Here is a 19,149-nt window from a genome sequence, read left to right as displayed (position 1 = left end):
GTTTCCGGCCAGAGCTTACTTCCGGTATTTCCGATGCTGACGCTCTCTTCCGGTTTTGGTGCCCCCCCCCCTCACCCCCCCCCCGAAAGGCTTTGAAGGTGCGCGCGGTGAGTTCCGAGGCACTGGGGGTGCCAGCGGGAGCCTGGGAGTATCATGTCCGCACGACACTCAGCGGCTGAGTGTTAGCTCGGGGAGGGCGGGGAGGAGAGAGGGCATGCCGGCGGGAGGACGTGTAGTCTTGGCAAGAGGAGGGGAGGGGGCAGAGCGGACTGAGCTCTCGGAGGGCCCCAGAAAGGGATGTGGAGGGCCAGGACGAATAGGATCCCGGGGGAAGGATGGAGGATGGGATACAGGGGCGTGGGGGAGGACCCTGCGAGCGCGGCGTGGGATCACAGGGAAGCTGGTGGAGAAGGAGGAGCAGCGGGAAGGCAGCAGCCGTGGGGGACTCCTGCGTGAAGGAAAGCTAGAGGCTGTTGCAGGTCCGAGATCGGCCGAAATCCGGCGGCCTAAGGAGTCTGGCCACATGCAGTCCTCTCAGAAGATCGCACCAGTTGGGGAGCACCCAGGGCGCTGGTGGCTTAGAGACTGCTCTGTAGAAGGGGCTGCTGCTTTGATAAGCTCAAAAGAGTTTTGATAGACTTTGTAAGAAAGGGCTGTCAGGAAGCTCTTGCTGGTTTTACAGGCTTGGGTTGACTGCTCACTTTGCTTTTTTCTCCAAAGATGAGGCTGCTGGCATTCCTGGCGTTGGCTCTATTTGCTGTCACTCAAGCAGAGGAAGGAGCCAGGCTTTTGGCCTCCAAATCACTGCTGAACAGATATGCCGTGGAGGGGCGAGACCTGACCTTACAGTACAACATCTACAATGTTGGCTCAAGGTAAGGAGGCCCTGGAGCTATAGGTTGGGTCCTTTTCAGGTTTCTTAGATTTCCCAGCTGGGAACAGGGACCAACAGTGATTTATCTTTGGGAGATTTCCAGCAACAGATATCATGAGTGAATGAATATACTGCTGGATCTACTTCTGGAAGAGGAGGACATTCTTACCTAAGCTACAGGAAACCGTCTTCCACTTTTTGAGCTGGAAGAGTTTCAGAGTGGGGAAGAAGCAAAAATTGTGGTGAAACAGGGAGAGGAAGATGAGAAGGCAGAAAATGTATGATCCTTCATTACCTCAGGGGTTTAGTTTCAGCTTCCTTTCTTTCATTAGCATTTTTGTTGTCTTTTTTTCACTTTATTCCCTTTAATGTTCTTTTCCACATGCATCTTGCTCCTCTTCCCCTCCTTACACACACACACACACACACACACACACACACACACACACACACGTGAGAAGAAATTGGGGCAGAAACGGATTCAGGCCCATTCTTTCCTAGATATTTGAGTATTTTGGTGCCCAGAATCCAGGCCTTGGCTGGGATTCTTCAGTGCAACAAACCCAAATAACTGTGACTCATATATGTCTTTTAAAGTTCTGATTTTTTAGGACAGGCAGGCAGATTTGATTGCTGATTCCTTTAATTTTATACCCATTGCTAACCTTTCTTCGTTTCCTCCGTTTTCTAGTGCTGCATTAGATGTGGAATTATCTGATGATTCCTTCCCTCCAGAAGACTTTGGCATTGTCTCTGGAATGCTCAACGTCAAATGGGACCGAATTGCTCCGTATCCTCTTGACACTGGGTGATGAAGGCTGGTGGTGGTGGGTGGGAGGGCGGTAATGTTGAAGCAAATCAGCAGGGTCATTCTTGTCGCCACTCTGGATAAGATGGGGCAAGAGAGACTGGTGAGAATTGTGTGAGCATGATTTAGGGTGGGCCTGAGGAAGGAGGTTCCTGAAGTTCAGGTCATAAAGTTCTAAAACATTCTGTATCGGGAGAATGTAGACAGATGTTTGTGGCTGGGCGAGGATGTTTAAGGTGCTTTTAAAAGAAATTCAGTGGGGGGCTTCCCTGGTGGCTCAGTGGTTAAGAATCCACCTGCCAATGCAGGAGACACGGGTTCGAGCCCTGGTCTGGGAAGATCCCACATGCCGTGGAGCAGCTAAGCCCGTGTGCCACAACTACTGAGCTTGTGCTCTAGAGCCCGCAAGCCACAGCTACTGAAGCCCGCACGCCTAGAGCCTGTGCTCCGCAACAAGAGAAGCCACCACAGTTAGAAGCCCATGCAACGCAAGGAAGAGTAGCCCCCGTTCACCGCAAATAGAGAAAGCCGCGCACAGCAACAAAGACCCAACGCAGCCAAAAATAAAATAAATAAATGTAAAAAAAAAGAAATTCAGTGGAATGCTAGGTGGAGGACCTGGGTGACTCTTTTTTTTTTTTGGCTGCGTCGGGTCTTAGTTGTGGCACAAGGGATCTTCGTTGTGGTGCGTGGACTTCTCTCTAGTTGTGGCGTGTGGGTTTTCTCTTCTCTAGCTGTAGCGCACAGGCTCCAGGGCACTTGGGCTCTGTAGTTAGTGGCACGTGGGCTCTAGTTGAGGCGCACGAGTTCAGTAGTTGTGGCGCGTGGGATCTTAGTTCCCTGACCAGGGATCGAACTCGCGTCCCCTGCATCGTAAGGTGGATTCTTTACCACTGGACCACCAGGGAAATCCCCTGGGTGACCTTTTAAAGACTCTTCTTCAATTAATCCCTTATTCGGATCTACTGGTTATTTCCTGAGTGTTTTTTGTTTGTTTGTTTGTTTTTTGTGGTACGCGGGCCTCTCACTGTTGTGGCCTCTCCTGTTGCGGAGCACAGGCTTTGGACGCGCAGGCTCAGCGGCCATGGCTCACGGGCCCAGCCGCTCCGCGGCATGTGGGATCTTCCCGGACTGGGGCACGAACCCGTGTCCCCTGCATTGGCAGGCGGACTCTCAACCACTGCGCCACCAGGGAAGCCCTCCTGAGTGTTTTGAATTAGATTACTTTTTTTCCCTGTGATTTAAAGTGTATTTAGATTTTCTGGCAAGGGTAAGTGTTCTCTTTGGGTTTTGGGGGGTTTTGTTTTATATTTTCAAGAACTTCCTGCAGTTTTAGGCAGCAAAAGATTTTCTGTGACCCTAAGTGACTAATTTTTCATCCATAACCTATATTGCTTTAAAAGTTTAATTTAAACACCTCAATACTGAGTATGTCATAGACCCTTTAAGACTTGGCTAGAAAGACATCATATTATACCACATACTTCAGGCTTAGGAAAAAAGCCTGTGTTTATTATTTTCGCAGTATATTGCAGATGTGAAATCATTACATGTGTTGGCAACTCTTTTTGTGAATGGTGTGTTTAGTCCCTAAGTTGAAAGTTTGTTACAACTGTAGCTTCATCTTTTTCCCTCCTTAACTCTTGCCTCAGTGCTAGCAACGTTTCCCACACGGTGGTCCTGCGCCCTCTCAAGGCTGGTTATTTCAACTTCACCTCAGCAACTATTACTTATCTGGCCCAGGAGGATGGGCCCGTTGTGGTGAGTTACCCAAACCCTTAGTTGGATGGGGCTCAGCTCTGCCTTCCTTTGAAAACTCTTGTAGAAAATCTCCAGAGCAGGTGCTAAATTCTGAGGAAGATAAGAAGGACCAAAAACTTGAGATATCATCATAGGAAGGAAGTATGTTTCAAATAGGAAGGAAGTATGTTTCAAATTATAAAGTCTCAGAATCAAGCAATTGAAATGAATGGGAGGGGAGTACTGTAGCATTCCTTTCCGCTTCACTTTTAATCTGTACAGTGTCATGTGCTGCCCAGTTTATTGCCATCATTGTCTTTCCCATCTGTCTTCTGTGCTGCCATCAGATGATTCCTGGTCTCCGCTGTGTCTGTATCTTTCCCTTGCTTAGAATGCCCCTGCTTCTTGCAGCAAGGCTGAGTTTCCTGCCTCTTCTCGCTGTACCCTGCAGCATTCTCACTGTGTTCTGCCTCTCCCTTCCTCTCTCTACCCTCGAAGACCCTCTGTCCTAATTAGACCAAGCTCCTTCCTGTGGCACCTCCCCCGCTCTCAGTGCTCCTTCTTTCCACTTTGCCTTTGGTCTCTGCTTGAAGTACTCTCTGTACTCTCTCTCCTCCGCTTCATTATCCAAAGCCTCCTCAAGACCTAGCTCTGAGCTGCATCTCCTTGATTTTGTCTCCTGCTTTTACAATTCATATCGCTCTTTCCTGCTCATTCTTTCACTAAACAGTTACTGACTGCATCTAAACTTCTAGAGCTCTTATAGTCTATGCCACTTGAACATTTAATTATTGACCATCTTTATTAGTTCTCTTTACTGTATCTAGGTCTTTCCCTCACTCCCATCTCCCAGTTTAATTATAAACTCCTTGAAGCAAGGGACTTTGTCTTAGATTTCTTTCTGTTTTCCATATAGAATAGAAACCCAGCGATAACCAGTCTCTTGACTGATTGATGTAAAGGTCAGCAGACATTTATTGAGCCCCCTGCAAGGTGCTAGACTCTAGGAAATACCAAGCAGATTAAGGTACTGTCCTAGCCCTCAAAAAGCTTGGGTCATGAATTTATAAGTACAGATGGGCTTTAGGCTACTTAGTGAGTGCACAGTAAGGAAGGGACTTAACAGAGTCAACCATAGAGCTAAAAGAAATCCAAGAGTCTCAAACATTCAGTGCACTCTCTGAGTTATCTTTTTTTTATAAACCATGTGGAACCATATTCTTATAATCTTGGTTATGTTTTCATATCTTCTATCATGTGTGCTTTTAGAACCACCTCTAAGACTCTGGTTCCACCTGGTCCTTGATGGGTTAAAAGACATAAAATTAAAGGCTCAGCAGCCACTTTAGAACAAAGTTGTTTGCAATGCGCTTCAAACTCTTGGCCTCCTCTCCAAGACAAAGGAATGTGGGGCAGACTCAGCCCCTCCACTACTAATGTACATTTGGGTAGGGCTTTATACTTTCCAGAATCCTTCTCATTAGTTTGCTTGAACCTCATGTCAACTTGTGAGGTACAGAAGAGTGTTTCCACTTGAGGAATGGGGAAATGATTGCCATGGGCAGAGGGGCCAGTGGTGGTGAGCAACTCTTTCCAGAGTCTGAGGCTAAGATAGAAGGATTTGGCTTTAATTTCAGCCGCATACCTGTCCTACCTTTTTTTAGTAAATGCTCATCATGTGTCTCCTGGCTCCTAATTTACTCATCTTTATAACACACTAAGAATCATCCAGCTCTCTCTAGTTCAAAAACTTTTCCTCATCTTGTTGCTTTTTTGGGCCTTTGGGAGCTAAGAATCTATTGCTTAGAATTGGGTTGGTTGGAACTGCCCTTTCCCAGATGAGAAAGAGCTGGAGACTTGCCTTAATGCCCTTCTTTTCTGCTTTTCAGATTGGCTTTACCAGTGCACCCGGACAGGGAGGAATCCTGGCTCAGAGGGAGTTTGATAGGAGATTCTCCCCCCATTTTGTAAGCTTTACAGTCTTCTTGGCATTCCCCTGGGAGTAGAACACGCTTTTGGTTCTGGGACCGTGTGGCTTCCTTAGAAGATATGTTTAGTTGGTTGGTTCTTGTCATATCTGTGTTTTGATGTCTGATACACACAGCCATCAAATATCCTGATTTAACCACGGTTAGAGATTTTTGGCAATGAGATCACAATTGCCAGAACCAAAAAAAACTGCCCTTTTTCTCTGCTCAGCCTTAAGTAGAGCTCCATCTTGGAGTCCTGGGTCTAATTCGAGGATTAAAAGTATATCTGCTTAGATTAAAAGAGTTGCAGAGCATCGGGAAGGTTACATGGGAACTTTGGTGTAGTCTAGTCTAGGGGAGAATTCTCTGAAGATTTGCCTAAAGTACTGAATGAGGAGACTCATTTATTCATTCATTCAGGGAATAATTATGAGGTTCCTAATTACATGCTCAGTTCTGTGCTTTGCTTTGAGAAAGCAACGCAAGACACAGTCCCTTTCATTAAAGATCTTATGGGCTCATAGAGGCTTCAGCGCAAGTCAGTGGGGGAAGAGTGCTGTGGTGGAGATCATACACAAGGCTCTGGAGGAGATGCAACAGGAACACGTAACCTGGTCTTTGAGAGTCGGGGAGGATTTTCTGGAGGAGGGAGGTTTAACTTATTAAAGAGGAGGTAAGGAAGGGGAGGCACCCTAGGAAGAGGGAGTAGCTCAGAAGTGAGAAAAAGCATGGTGCAATCCAGGAATGGCAGGTAGTTCAGTGAGGCCAGAGAGCAGAGTGTGAGACAGAGGCATGGAAGAGAGAGCTGGAGGTGGGGGCAGGGGTTAGGTCGCAGGAGGCTTGACTGTTAGGGCAAGACCTGGGCATCTCCCTCCTCAAAGATCGTTTGGAAGAGAGAAGCTTCTCTTCCAGATTGGGTTGGGTCAGGTGAGACCTTTGGTTTCATAGCTCAAAAGATATAGATTAGTCTTTAGCGAGCCATTCTGTGTCCAGAGTAGCCAGAGAGGAACCTTCCTGCGAAGGTTCTGCTTAAAATTTGGGCTGGACTGCTCCCTTTCTCATTGGACCCCTTCCTTCCTGGTCCCCTCCTGTGCCCTAATCCAGACTTCTAAGCAAGGCCTTTGTCTTCCACAGCTGGACTGGGCAGCCTTCGGGGTCATGACTCTCCCTTCCATCGGCATCCCCCTGCTGTTGTGGTATTCCAGCAAGAGGAAATATGACACCCCCAAAACCAAGAAGAACTGAGTGGGGCTTCCAGTCCTCCCTTCCCAAGGAATACAGGTGCTTTCCAGACTCCAAAGGGTATCTCAAATGCAATCTCTTCTCCCTTAGCCCTTGGCCACCTCCTTGATCCTGCCCTGCTCTCAACCAGAGCGAAGGACCAGACCTGGGAGTCTTTGAGAGCCTCCTTGGTTCCATCATGAAGCCATACAAACAGGAAAGCCTTTGGCAACCGCCTTGAGCCTAGGGGCCCTGTGGTGCACCACCGAGGTGCCGCGGGGTACATTGCTGGCGATGTGAACTCTCTCAGGGGTCCAGGAGGGGGCACTTCAGAGACTGCCTGACACCACCCCGTCCCCCACCCTCCCCTCTCAGAAGAGGGTGGAAGATAAGATGAAAGCTATGGGACTCTTGGAGGCTACCCAGTCTCTGTGCTGGCTTAGGGAAGCTCTTACCAAATGGGGTTTTCTAATAAAAACAAATGCCACCCTGCCTTGTCTGTTTTCCCATCACCTGGATGAGCTCAGGTTGCTGTTGGTACTCAGGCCCTGACTTCCCAGGCTCCTGGGCAAGTGAGCTGAATTCCTGCCTCCTTGCTCTAGGGATTGTAGGTTCCGTTCCCACAGAGATATCCCACCCCCCGCACCCTCCCTTTTGAACACCTTTGCTTCCATCCCTTATTTCCCTCTGTTCTCATCAGTCACCATATATTCCCCTAAACCTTCCTTGCCCGTGAGCCCCTCTCCACAGTAGGGGAGAGAATGGGGAAAAGTGTTCTGCAGTTGATCTCATGCCCCGGGAGACCTTCTAGGGGTGATTTATTCACTGACTGTTCTTGAGAAACTATCTCTTACGCCTGATTCTAGCCCTTCCTCCGTTTAAGAGCTAGCTTTTCTTGAGCTTGAACTTATTATTATTTTGGCCACATTGCGGGGTATGCAGGATCCCGGTTCCCCGACCAGGGATTGAACCTGTGTCCCCTTCAGTGGAAGCGTGGAGTCTTAACTACTGGACTACCAGGGAAGTCCCATCTTGAACTTATTTTTAATGCCTCTGCTTTGAGCTCAGGCCAGGCAGAAGCACCTGTATCCCCTAAGTTGTTACCTAAGCACGGCCTCTGGAAAGGCAGTGGGTATTGCGGCGACAGCAGTGGGGAGAAGCCACGCTGAGCTGACTGTCCAACCCAGGAATGCCGTGGTCCGAGAACAGCCTCCCAGGCAGGAGAGAAACCCAACAAACGCCCGCTTTGTTCCTGTCACCAAGTTTCCCAGCTTAGATTCTGGTGGGGGGCGGGGGGAGAGTGCTGCCCAACCAGTTTAACCTTTCCTTCGCCCAGCCTTCGGAGCCTCTGGGCCCCAAGAAGGATGAAAAGGACCTGGAGACAACGGGAGGCTCCAAATGGAGTAGCCCTCCACCAGCTCACATCCCTCTTTCAGGGCCTGTGGCTCGGACACCCCAGGACTGGCCAGGTCAGAGGGCAAGAAGGATGTATTTGCTTTGGTTCATTGTGTTCCTGGTGGAGACCTGGGACTTGCTCAAGAGAATGGGGAGAAAGACAGTGGGTCAGAAGCTTGGGGTTGAGAGCAAGCATAGGGAAGGAAGAGGGAGCTAGTTTGATAATGTATCGTCTTCCTCTAGGACTATGAACTGTTGATCTTTGGACCAGCACACTATTTGCCATCTGTGTAGTGTCCACTGAAAACACAGTGAGGAGTTAACCTATAGGAGTGGGGGTTCTGGTTTAAAGGGTAGGATAAACTTCATAACTTGGGAAGGTAACATAAGAGATTGCTCCCTCAGTCTGAGCTCTGGGAGATACTCCTTTTCTGAAAGCTGGGGCAGTCTTTACCTTTCCTTGCAGAACTCAGCACTTTGTGTCCTGGCCCTTGTTACAGAGGAGACTAGGGGGGAACCCAGGTCTGACCCAGATGACAAGAGAAGCATTGTGAAGGCAGTGTCACCGGCACCTTGAAAAAAGGCCAAAACTAGATACTTGCATCTCTCGAGAGATCAAATTCCTTGGAGTCAGGATGGAATTTGAGCCTCCCTTAAGTAGTAGCATTGAAGAATATAAGCCTCTCAAATCTATGGATGGCAAGACTCAGCTGGAGTAGTTGCTTTAGGATTGAGCCCTCTTCTTGAGGTAACTTAATGGAGGATGAGCAGCAGACGGTACTTCACTCTAATGGAAACTACCCTAGGGACATGAGACCCCTGATCTCCAGATTTCATGCAGGTCTGCAAGGGAGAGGGAAAGCAAGCACTGGCCCTACATCCTTCCTGGAGATTGAGTACCCAAACTGAGGGCTTCCTCCCTAAAAGGCAAAACAGATAGCAACCCAGCTCTCAGCGTGTTCCAGATCCCCTCCTCCCGCTGGAAACTAGCCCTCTATCCCTCCCACGTCGTCCAAACTTTTAGCTGGCACCCGCTCACCCACACCCAGCCCTGGTACCAGGAGGATCCAGGGCCCAGATTACCACCCCTTTCACATACTAGGCTTTGGGACTTCACCTGACAAAAGTTAATTGGAAACGGGTATAAGGATTCCCAAGAAGCTGTGGATAATGCAGCGGCTTGGTGACAGGATGGGAAGTTATCTGGGCTGGATCCCTCGAGAGAGCGGCTCAGGGTGGCGGAAGCAGCACTGACCACAGAGGCAGCAGTGCTGGATCCCAGCCCCAGTTCTGCCACTCCCTGGCTGGCAGACCTCAGGTAAATCACACACACCCACCCCCGCTCGGAGCCTGTGTCCTCATTTGGACAATCCCAGGATTGTTAAATTAGAGAATTTCTGAGGACCCTACACCAGTAAAACAGGCAGCTGTTTCCCCTGTATTCTTGTGAAGTGAGAAACAACCACTGTCACTCATGTGGTTTGGAGCCCAGCTAGGTAGGAAAGGGCACACAGTTTCCACATCTGGCAACAACTGCCCTCTTCCTCTCACGCAGAGGGAGAGTTTTAGAGCAAGGATAGACCGTAGATCACCTAATTTAATCTCATTTAATAGATCAGGAAAGGCAGAGTGGAGTGGTTTATCCAAGGACACAGCAAGTGGCAGCTAGCATATCTATTGAGTAACATTTATGGGCCCAGCATTTATGTTCCACTATTTGTACATATTTCATTTACTATCCCCATTTTACAGAGGAGGAAATGAGGCTACTAGGGAACTTCTCCAAGGCCCCTTAACTTGTGAGTTGGCAGAGGCAGCCAAGCTCTTCCGATTCCAACATGTCCTTTCCCCTGGACCACGAGGTCCATCAGGGAGGAGGCTCCCCGGTACCACAGGAAGTCCAACATCTGCCCACTCCATCCTCTGCCCCAGGGAAGCGGTGAGGGTGAGTCAGTGCCCCTAGAAGCTTTTATCAGGGAAGGGGGTGGAGAGCCAGTCAGATATCCTGTGCCTGGTATCCACAACACGCCGGGAGTTGGGAGCCGGGTGTGTGCCAAGCCGCCTGCTCACCCTGTTCCTGTTGGCTGAAGGAGGGTCCTCCTCTGATGTAGCTGCCCTTGTCATCGCTCCTCCCTGTACTTTCATCACAGAAAATACAGTCTGTCCTCCTCCCCCTACTGTAACCTGCCTCTTAAAGGGAACGACGAGCATTTTGAAACCAAATTTGAGAGAGAGCAAAGGACCTCCCTGACCCTAGTAGGACCTTGCTGTTAAGTAGGGTTCCAGCTGTGGGCCTTTCCCTGAGTTGTCTTCTTTTTCCCCTCAGTTCCACCCTGTCTCTGCCGGAGGGCGGGTGAAGGTTCCCTGGGATGTCAGGTTCCCACATATTCTCCCCTCAGAGTGACCCCAGCTTGGTTTCCTGTATCTGTTCCTACGTGTGCCTGAATCCAGGGGCTGCCCTTTGGGGGATGCTGAAGATGGGGAACCCAGGAATCCTCGGGACCAGCAACGGCACCCAAGGGGTTAAAGGTCTGGGCACAGCACTGTCTAGGGTGTTTGAAGTAGGGCGGGGAAGGGAAGGGCTAGAGTAGTTGGAGAGGCAGCTGATCTGGACTGGAATGAGTCCCCCCTGTCTCCTATGCAAACTTCTGGACCATGAGCAATTCCCTTAAAAGGACCAAGAAAGAGGCCCCCCCATTAAGGTCCTGGACTGGATTCTTAGAGGGGCTGTCTGAAGTGGGACTTCTTCCTATACTGCAGTCACCAACCGAAGGCAAGAACAGGTCTCCCATCTTTGGGATATCTCCCAAGTCTGGTGAGTTTCCCTCTTCCCTTTCCCTGAGTCCTTACCGCATCAATGGGCATTTCCCAGAAACAGCGATCTTCAGGAACCCCTCAGCACCCCCAGGAAGTGACAGAACAATTCTCCACCAGTCTCCTGCATTCAGCTGCCTTTTTAAAAAAAATAATTAATTAATTAATTTTTGGCTGCATTGGGTCTTCGTTGATGCGCGTGGGCTTTCTCTAGTTGCAGCGAGTGGGGGCGACTCTTCATTACGGTGAGCAGGCTTCTCATTGCAGTGGCTTCTCTTGTTGCGAAGCACAGGTTCTAGGTGCTTGGGCTTCAGTAGTTGTGGCACATGGGCTCAGTAGTTTTGGTTCGCAGGCTCTAGAGCGCAGGCTCAGTAGTTGTGGCGCACGGGCTTAGTGGCTCTGTGACATGTGGGATCTTCCCAGACCAAGGCTTGAACCCATGTCCCCTTCATTGGCAGGCGGATTCTCAACCACTGAGCCACCAAGGAAGCCCTCAGCTCCCATTTTTAACTAGGGTGCATTGAGAGTGTGTGTGTCTCTGTGTGTGTGTGCACAAGTGTGCAAATAGGAAATCACCATAATGGCCAACAGTTAATTAACACTACTTGTGGGACAAGTGACGCCAAAGATTTTATATATACTTTTTTTTCTTTTTTTTGCCGTGTCACTAGTTCCCTGACCAGGGATTGAGCCCGGGCCCTCAGCAGTGAAAGCACGGAGTCCTAACCACTGAACCGCCAGGGAATTCCCTTATATACATTCCTTTTTTTTTTTTTTTTGGCTGCATTGGGTCTTTGTTGCTGCGCAAGGGCTTTCTTTTGTGGTGTCAAGCGGGGGCTACTCTTCGTGTGCAGACTTCTCATTGTGGCGGCTTCTCTTGTTGCGGAGCACGGGCTCTAGGTGCGCGGGCTCGGTAGTTGTGGCACGTGGGCTCTAGAGCACAGGCTCAGTAGTTGTGGTGCACAGGCTTAGTTGCTCCGTAGCATGTGGGATCTTCCCGGAGCAGGGCTCGAGCCCATGTCCCCTGCATTGGCAGGCAGATTCTTAACTACTGAGCCACCAGGGAGGCCCCCTTTATATACATTCTTAATCCTCACAGTCCTATGGGGTTAGCATATCATAATCCCCATATTAAAGTTGAGGTTTAGAGGAATTAAATAACTAACACTCATCAATTAAGAGGTAGATTATAGGACTGGGATTCAGACTCAAGTTTATCTGGCACCATTAAGACAGGAGGTATGGACAAACAGGATGGCTAGAATTTTAAAACTTTAAATCCTAATTCACCCTGGGTCCCCTTCCTCTAGGCCCTGACATTATTCCCTTTATCCCTGGTGGTTAATTGTGAGATTTAAAGGGCCACAAACTCATACCTGAGAGCCAGGGGCTTCCAGATTCCAGATTACCCCATCCATTCAGATTAGGGGCTCCTTAGTTCACCCACTGCCTTTAGCTGTTCCCTGGGATCTGATGGGTTAACTCCTTGGGACTCAGTGGCCAAAGTCTTCTCAGGTGTGTCCCTCTGAACCTCAGCCCCTCTCTTGCCCCACCCTGCTGGCATGGCACCCAGAACGCATGCCAAGAAACTGACAGGAGGCAGAAGTGGACTGATTGGTCTTCCCCCTTTTATTCTCTAGCCCCGACACATCATGGGCTAGTCTGGGTCCCAACAAGCCTCTGGTAGAATAAGCACACAGGCCCAGCATAAAGAGAAGATAGGATCCCTAGGTTCAGTTTGCAAACAAATTTTTTTAAAAAAAGAGAAAAGATGATCACACTTGGAAGCCCAAAGCAGCAAAAATCCTGACTGATTTGTGAGCCTAATATATCAAAGAGGGGGGGGTGATTTAGGGTGAGTGTTTGAGATGCTTGATGGCTGACTTTTTTTTTTTACATCTTTATTGGAGTATAATTGCTTTACAATGGTGTGTTAGTTTCTGCTCTATAACAAAGTGAATCAGCTATACATATACATATATCCCCATATCTCTTCCCTCTTGCGTCTCCCTCCCGATGGCTGACTTTTAAGGAGATATGATGGGACTTCCCTGGCGGCCCAGTGGTTTGGAGTCTACACTTCCACTGCAGGGGGCATGGGTTCGATCCCTGGTCGGGGAACTAAGATCCCACATGCTGTGTGGTGTGGCCAAAAAAATAAATAAGTAAAAATTTAAAAACTAAAACTAAGGAGACGTGGTTAGATGAGAGGACTGAGGATGCCTGGCTCTCTAGCTTTGAACTTCCAGAATTAAGTACTAACAATAAAATCGACAACTCTGCCCTATGGGCCCTGGAAGCAGGTGGAAGCAGGAGTCAACCCAAAAGCTGATGTGGCAGATGGCTTTTGCCTGAACTAGCCCCTGTCCCACAGAGGGGTGGTACACTTGCCTCACCACTGTGTTTGTGCATAGACCCTTCTGGGTCCTCGTCTTGGTGCCTGACACCTGGTAGGTGCTAAAGAAATATTTGCTGAATGGAGGAATCCTCTCTATGTACCCTTTACCTTTTCTTTGATTTTTGGAATTGTGATACCACTCTCTGGCAGTTGACAGGAAAGCCAGGGAAGGAGGGTGAGTTCCAGGATACAGTGTTGAATGCACAGCAAAATCTCATATGTCTCACACTGAGAAATAGAGCGATGACGTAGCCAGGTCAGGGTGAGGTGAGGAATTAGAGACTTGGGTGCTATATGACTTGCTGTAGAATGGTGTGTTCGTGAGCAGGGAGGAGTGGGAAGGAACTGTGGTTACCAGGGCCTTCTTCATCTGAAGCCCTGCTTTAGTCTTCTTTGCAGGACACTGTTGGATTAATGGTTTACTTTCTATGGGAGAGGAAGCAGGTAGGTTAAATTTTGAACCATCAAAGGGTTTTCTACGACCCTGTTCCCCCAGGGCTAGGAGACCTGGAGAGAAGCCAGCAGACCATGCCATCTGGCCTCTCCCTTCCGCCCTGTTCTTTATTATCTGGTTCTTTCGGGTCTTCCACATTATTGCCCCCTTTGGGAAATTTAGGACCCCAGAGCCAGGCCCAGGGAGCCCCCCAGGCTGCGAAGGGGCCCACTAGCCTTGCCCACTGTCCCCTGTGCCTAGCTGTGTGGTTGCTATCAGCAGTTCCTACCCCCAGTGTTCGCTGGCAGCAAACAGAAGCAGGGCCCTGCCTGCCCCCCCCCACCACCTCATTCAGATTTCTAAGATGCAGAGGGAGTAGAAAGGACAAATTTAATTTTTTGGAATCCCCATCTAATTTCTTCTGGAAACTGCTTCCTTTCTTTGGCTGGGGTGGAGGGGGCAGGAATGAGGAAGTGAATAACAATATTGCCAGCTTTCTTTCAAAGCTAGCCACTTGCTCTCATTGGTTGCCTTCTTGTTTCAGAGAACTCAGGCTGTACACTGGGATGCATCTGCTTTGAAAACTCAGCTCCACCTCCTACAGCCCTGTGACCTTGAGCAAGTTACTTTCCCTCTCTGTGCTGCCTGTTTCTTCCTATGTAATATAGGGATAATATCTGTTTCAAGAAATGGTTGTGAGGATCCCACAGGGTGCTGTAGGCACTCATGGGTTAAGCCTCTTCCCCCTGTAGGCTCAGGTGCTATTTAGGAAATGGGTGTGCTGGGGTCTTCAATGTCCCTCCTCCCCCAAGCTGGTTGCAGACACCTGGCTGGTGGGCAGTGAGCCTTAATGTCTCTCTTTGATCTCTTTTTCCTCCTTCCTGAGATTTTGAGACCCAGCTTCTCTAAATCAAGTCTGCAAACTTCTTCTGTAGAGACCCAGATAATAAATATTTTAGGCTTTATGGGCCATATGGTCTCTGTCGCAACTACCAACTTTGCTGTCATAATGCAAAAACAGCCATAGACCATATGTAAATGAATGAGCATGGCTGTGTTCCCCAGAAAAAACCCTTTATTTATGAGCACTGAAAATTGAATTTCATATAATTTTTATGTGTCACAAAGTAGTATTCTTCTTTTGATTTTTTTCCAACCATTTAAAAAAGAAAATAGGACAGATTTGGCCCACAGGCTATAGTTTGCCAACCTCTGCTCTAAACTACCAGAGGCCATTGTCCATCCCTTCTCTTTTATTTATTTTTTTTTTTGCGGTACGTGGGCCTCTCACTGTTGTGGCCTCTCCCATTGCGGAGCACAGGCTCCAGAAGCGCAGGCTCAGCGGCCATGGCTCACGGGCCTAGCTGCTCCGTGGCATGTGGGATCTTCCCGGACCGGGGCACGAACCCCTGTCACCTACATCGGCAGGCGGACTCTCAACCACTGCGCCACCAGGGAAGCCCCATCCCTTCTCTTTGAAGAGTGCAGGTTCATCAGGGTTCATCAGGCTCCTCCTTGCTCTGGTTGTTATGTGCTCTTTTCTATCAGAAGTTGTTTATGTTAATGAGTCCCCATCACAGTTGTTTTAGTGTCAGCCTGTGGGTTATCTATTCTCTCTCTCTCTTCTTTAACCGTCATATAATGCCTATTTCTGCTTCTGTCTTGGGCATTCCTCTCTCCAGCTCTCCATTTCTCTATGCACTGCCTTCTCTTTGCTTCTAAATAATAATAGTAACAACAAAAATAATAGTAGCATTTGCTAAGTACCCAATATGTGCCAAGCACAATGTTAGTTGTATTACATACATTATCAAGTCTTTCAATATCCTTACAAGGTAGTATTACCATTCCCATTTTACAGATGATCCTGAAGCTCAAAAACATTAAATAAGCAAGTTCCCAAGGTCATGTGGCTTATGAAGGTGGCAGAGCTAGCAAATCTGATGAACTTCAAAGCACCCTGAAGAAATTATGGTCTCAGAGTTTTGAATGAGAGAGATTTCTCTCAGTACTTCCCTGGCGGTCCAGCAGTTAAGACTCCGAGCTTCCACTGCAGTGGGCACGGGTTCAATCCCTGGTTGGGGAACTAAGATCCCGCATGCCGTGTGGTGCAACCCAAAAAAGAGAGAGAGAGAGAGATTTCTCTCTGTTAAAATATTGTGTGCTCCCATCTCAGCACACGGTAGAGTGTCTAACGAATCACTGATGGCTAGGGCCATTGGTGGAGGTCACACGCTCAGAGGAGGAATCACGAGACGCTGATGGTCTGTGTCGATGGGAAAACCATCTGATCCAGAGGCAGGAAGAAAAGTAAAGTGACTTAGAGCCCCTTCTTGCTTTCCTCCCCTGCCCCCATCTCAAGCATCTGATCTCAGACCTATTTCAGAATCTCCTATCTGTGCTCAGCGGAAGCAGTGATGTGACACGATGTGATCTCATTCTGGGGCTAAATAAAGCCATTGTGTGAGACCCAGCCCTGGTTGCTCCCTTGCACCATTTCCTGAGCTCAGGAGCCTAGTGAAAGATGGGAGGGGGCTGGGAGAGAACTGATGGAAGGAGGGGCAAGGAAAGGAACACAACCACAGGGGCTCCAGCTTGAATTTCAGAAAGAGGCGGAGGGACTATCTCTGGGAGGGGGTTGAGGAAACCTTGCTAAACCTCATCTCTTTGAAGGATAGAATGAAAATTATTGACCTGACAGCATGAAGGGGTGGAATTTAGAAGAAAAACTTTCTGAGGAATGGAATGAAGATTTAAGGGAGAAGGAGCCCAGCGGATTCCATTTTCACAGAGGGCAGAGACCATGAATGACATGACAGAGAGGCCAGAAAGAGGGTAATTCTTTGAGAAGAGGTCAGACTCCAGGTGGTCTCAGCTGGAGGAAGAAGGGTGAAATTTCAAGACATAAAGATCTCAGGATTCGAAATGTCTGTCCACCAGGCCAAGGCAGCAGGGTACCACCTCCAACAGGCGGCATCTCCAGGGATGGAGGGAAAGGAAAGGGCTTCCATTCACTGCTTTTCATTCATCTCATCAAATCCAGCCCTGTGGGCAGAATCAGGGCGGGAAGAGTAGATAGAAGCTGGGTTCAGGGCGTGTAGGTCAAATGGTGTTTTCTCTTTTGTGAGGTCACTGAATGCCAGATCCAAGTTCCTTGTAGTGCCCCCTCAGTGTCCCTCCATTTCTGTCCTGTTCCCAGCCCCTGCTCCTCTTTTTCTAGGGAACATACCTGGTTCCTACTCTTTCCTCCATCCCAGCTTCTCACGATACTTTTTGTCAGTACCCCTCTCCCCCTGCCCCCAAATCTCAGCTTTGGAGACCACTGGTTTGCAGGGACCGTGCTGTGGCCCTCAGGCTCTGTCCTGCTCCCTGCAGATCTACCCATCCTGTTTATTTATTTATTTTCTAAATATGTTTTTAAGAAAATGTTTATTTATTTGGCTGCACCGGGTCTTAGTTGCGGCACACGGGATCTTCGTTGCGGCGTGTGAACTCTTAGTTGCGGCACGTGGGATCTAGTTTCCTGACCAGGGATAGAACCCGGGGCCCCCTGCATTGGGAGCGCGGAGTCTTTTTTTTAAAAAAAAAGATTTATTATTTATTTATTAATTTAATTTATCTTTGGCTGTGTCAGGTCTTAGCTGCAGCACGCAGGATCTTCGTTGAGGCATGCGGGATCTTTCGTTGTGGTGCGCGGGCTCTTCCTTGTGGTGCGCAGGCTTCTCTCTAGTTGTGGCGTGCGGGTTTTCTCTTCTCTAGTTGTGGCGCGCAGACTCCAGTGCGCGTGGCCTCTGTAGTTTGCAGCATGCAGGCTCTCTCGTTGAGGCGCGCGAGCTCAGTAGTTGTGGTGTGTGGGCTTAGTTGCCCCGTGGCATGTGGGATCTTATTTCCCTGCCCAGGGATCAAACCTGCGTCCCCTGCATTGGAAGGCGGATTCTTTACCACTGGACCGCCAGGGAAGTCCCATCCCATCCTGTTTATAGATAGCACATCAGATGGCACGAGGCCCAAGTTTGTGGACACAGAGAGAGGATGTCTCCCAGCAGCAGGCTGAGAGGTCCCCTCTATGTGGCTTCCAGCTGTGCTGAGCACGGACAGGCACAGGGCCTGGGCTGGTTTCCTAGGCCTCTCTTTTTCTATCTTCAGACCCACCCAGCAGGGCAGCAGAATGCCATCTGCAGAGGCCTGAGTACTTGTCTCCTTCCCTGTGGTAGGCAGGTGTGCAGCTGACACAGGCACAGGTGCCATCTCAGTGGTCCTGGGTGGAGTGGGGGCAGGTTGCAGTGAAAGAGGGAAGAGTTGCTGGAAGGAACGACTGTCCAGCAACCTGGACTTTGGGGTGGGGGGGTGTCGGGGGCGGGGAGTAAAATAACTTGCGGAAGGCTTGACACCCTCACAGGAAGCCTGGGAGGAGCGGGAATTCTGGCTCACTGCTTCCTGGCCCTCCAGGGTCCTCTGAACATCTCAGTTGCTTCACCCCTGGGAGAAGAGGAGCCTGGGAAACTCATTCTAGCAGAAGTTCTACAGAGATAGGGCCCAGAGGGGGTGTACAGAGGTAGATGCAGTAGATGTGAGTTGCCTTCCCGCCCCTCCATCACCTTAGTACTCGGGTATTTGGTACTTGTTTCTGGAGTGGAGCTTATCATTTTCAACTTTAAGAGCTCCTGAGGGTTCTTAAATCTGAGACACACTGAGGCAAGCCCTGATGGCAGCCAGGAGTACTGGGCAGCGAGAACAATGCCCACTTGGGAGAGAGAGAAGGAATTTCAATGTGGCTGGTTTTGGACCCCTTCTCTTTGCTTCTTGGGAAAAGGTCAGAATGGCTCTCTTACTCCCCAAACGACCAGAATCTTAGAAAGAAGAAATCATACTACTTTCTCACTCATGCACCTTTTCTCCCTGCTGTTTTATTTGCCTAGACTCCTCCCTTTCCAACGTGGCCAAATCCTAACCACTCCACCCTTCCAGGCCCATCTCAAAGGCTGTTTACTTCCGTTTCCCTTTTTTGAGTCCTCCAACTGGCTGTATGCACTCATTCCTTTGACATCACAAAGACTTTTTTTTGAAACTTCTCTTGTGGCATTTGGCAAACTCTGGCCAGTTGTTTGTGATTTGTGCTTTTGTCTATGTACACACATGCACACATGCACACACACACTCACTAGAACGAATTCCTTGAGGGTAAGAACAATATCTATTTCTCTTTGCTTGGCTTGGTCCTCTGCCATATAGGTACTCATTAAATGGAATAATAATGAGTGAATGAGGATGTCATTATGTACTGGAAAGAACACTAGACTGGGGGTCAGAAAACCCAAGTTCTCTGCTTGACTCTGCAACTAATTCCTCGTATGATCTTGAGCCAGCCATCCTCCAATTCTGTGCCTTGGTAAAAGGAGGCGTGACAGGATGCTCTAGGCCTGGCTGACTGGGACCCCTTTCTAGTTCCAAATTCCAGAATTCTAGAACTCACCATTCTCTGTCTTCTTGATTCAG

The 19,149-nt window shown here is 49.0% G+C and overlaps 1 protein-coding gene across 3 annotated transcripts; it reads left to right on the top strand.

Moving 5' to 3' along the window:
• On the top strand, positions 1–7,105 carry SSR2 (signal sequence receptor subunit 2). 3 transcript variants are annotated; one of them, XM_067728144.1, is made up of 6 exons: positions 1–107; positions 721–875; positions 1,566–1,664; positions 3,335–3,443; positions 5,312–5,389; positions 6,527–7,105. In XM_067728144.1, the coding sequence occupies exons 2-6, from the start codon at positions 721–723 to the stop codon at positions 6,635–6,637; spliced, it is 552 nt and encodes a 183-aa protein (XP_067584245.1). In that variant the 5' UTR covers positions 1–107; the 3' UTR covers positions 6,638–7,105. The 3 variants fall into 3 exon arrangements, with proteins under 3 accessions (XP_067584245.1, XP_067584246.1, XP_067584248.1); XM_067728145.1 differs by having other exon boundaries at positions 107–181; XM_067728147.1 differs by lacking the exon at positions 1–107 and adding an exon at positions 333–479.
• Positions 7,106–19,149: the final 12,044 nt, after the last annotated feature.

The sequence above is a fragment of the Pseudorca crassidens genome, chromosome 2 (assembly GCF_039906515.1).
Source record: "Pseudorca crassidens isolate mPseCra1 chromosome 2, mPseCra1.hap1, whole genome shotgun sequence".
Lineage (NCBI taxonomy): Eukaryota > Metazoa > Chordata > Mammalia > Artiodactyla > Delphinidae > Pseudorca > Pseudorca crassidens.
This window is presented reverse-complemented; position numbering and strand designations above follow the sequence as displayed.

What these genes read in the sequence shown, in the direction of transcription:
- SSR2 (XM_067728144.1), top strand. Translation starts at nt 721, where the DNA reads ATGAGGCTGCTGGCATTCCTGGCGTTGGCTCTATTTGCTGTCACTCAA. An exon ending in AAATGGGACCGAATTGCTCC is followed by an intron (nt 1,665 to 3,334) that starts GTATCCTCTTGA and finishes CTCTTGCCTCAG; the next exon opens with TGCTAGCAACGTTTCCCACA. An exon ending in AGGAGGATGGGCCCGTTGTG is followed by an intron (nt 3,444 to 5,311) that starts GTGAGTTACCCA and finishes TCTGCTTTTCAG; the next exon opens with ATTGGCTTTACCAGTGCACC.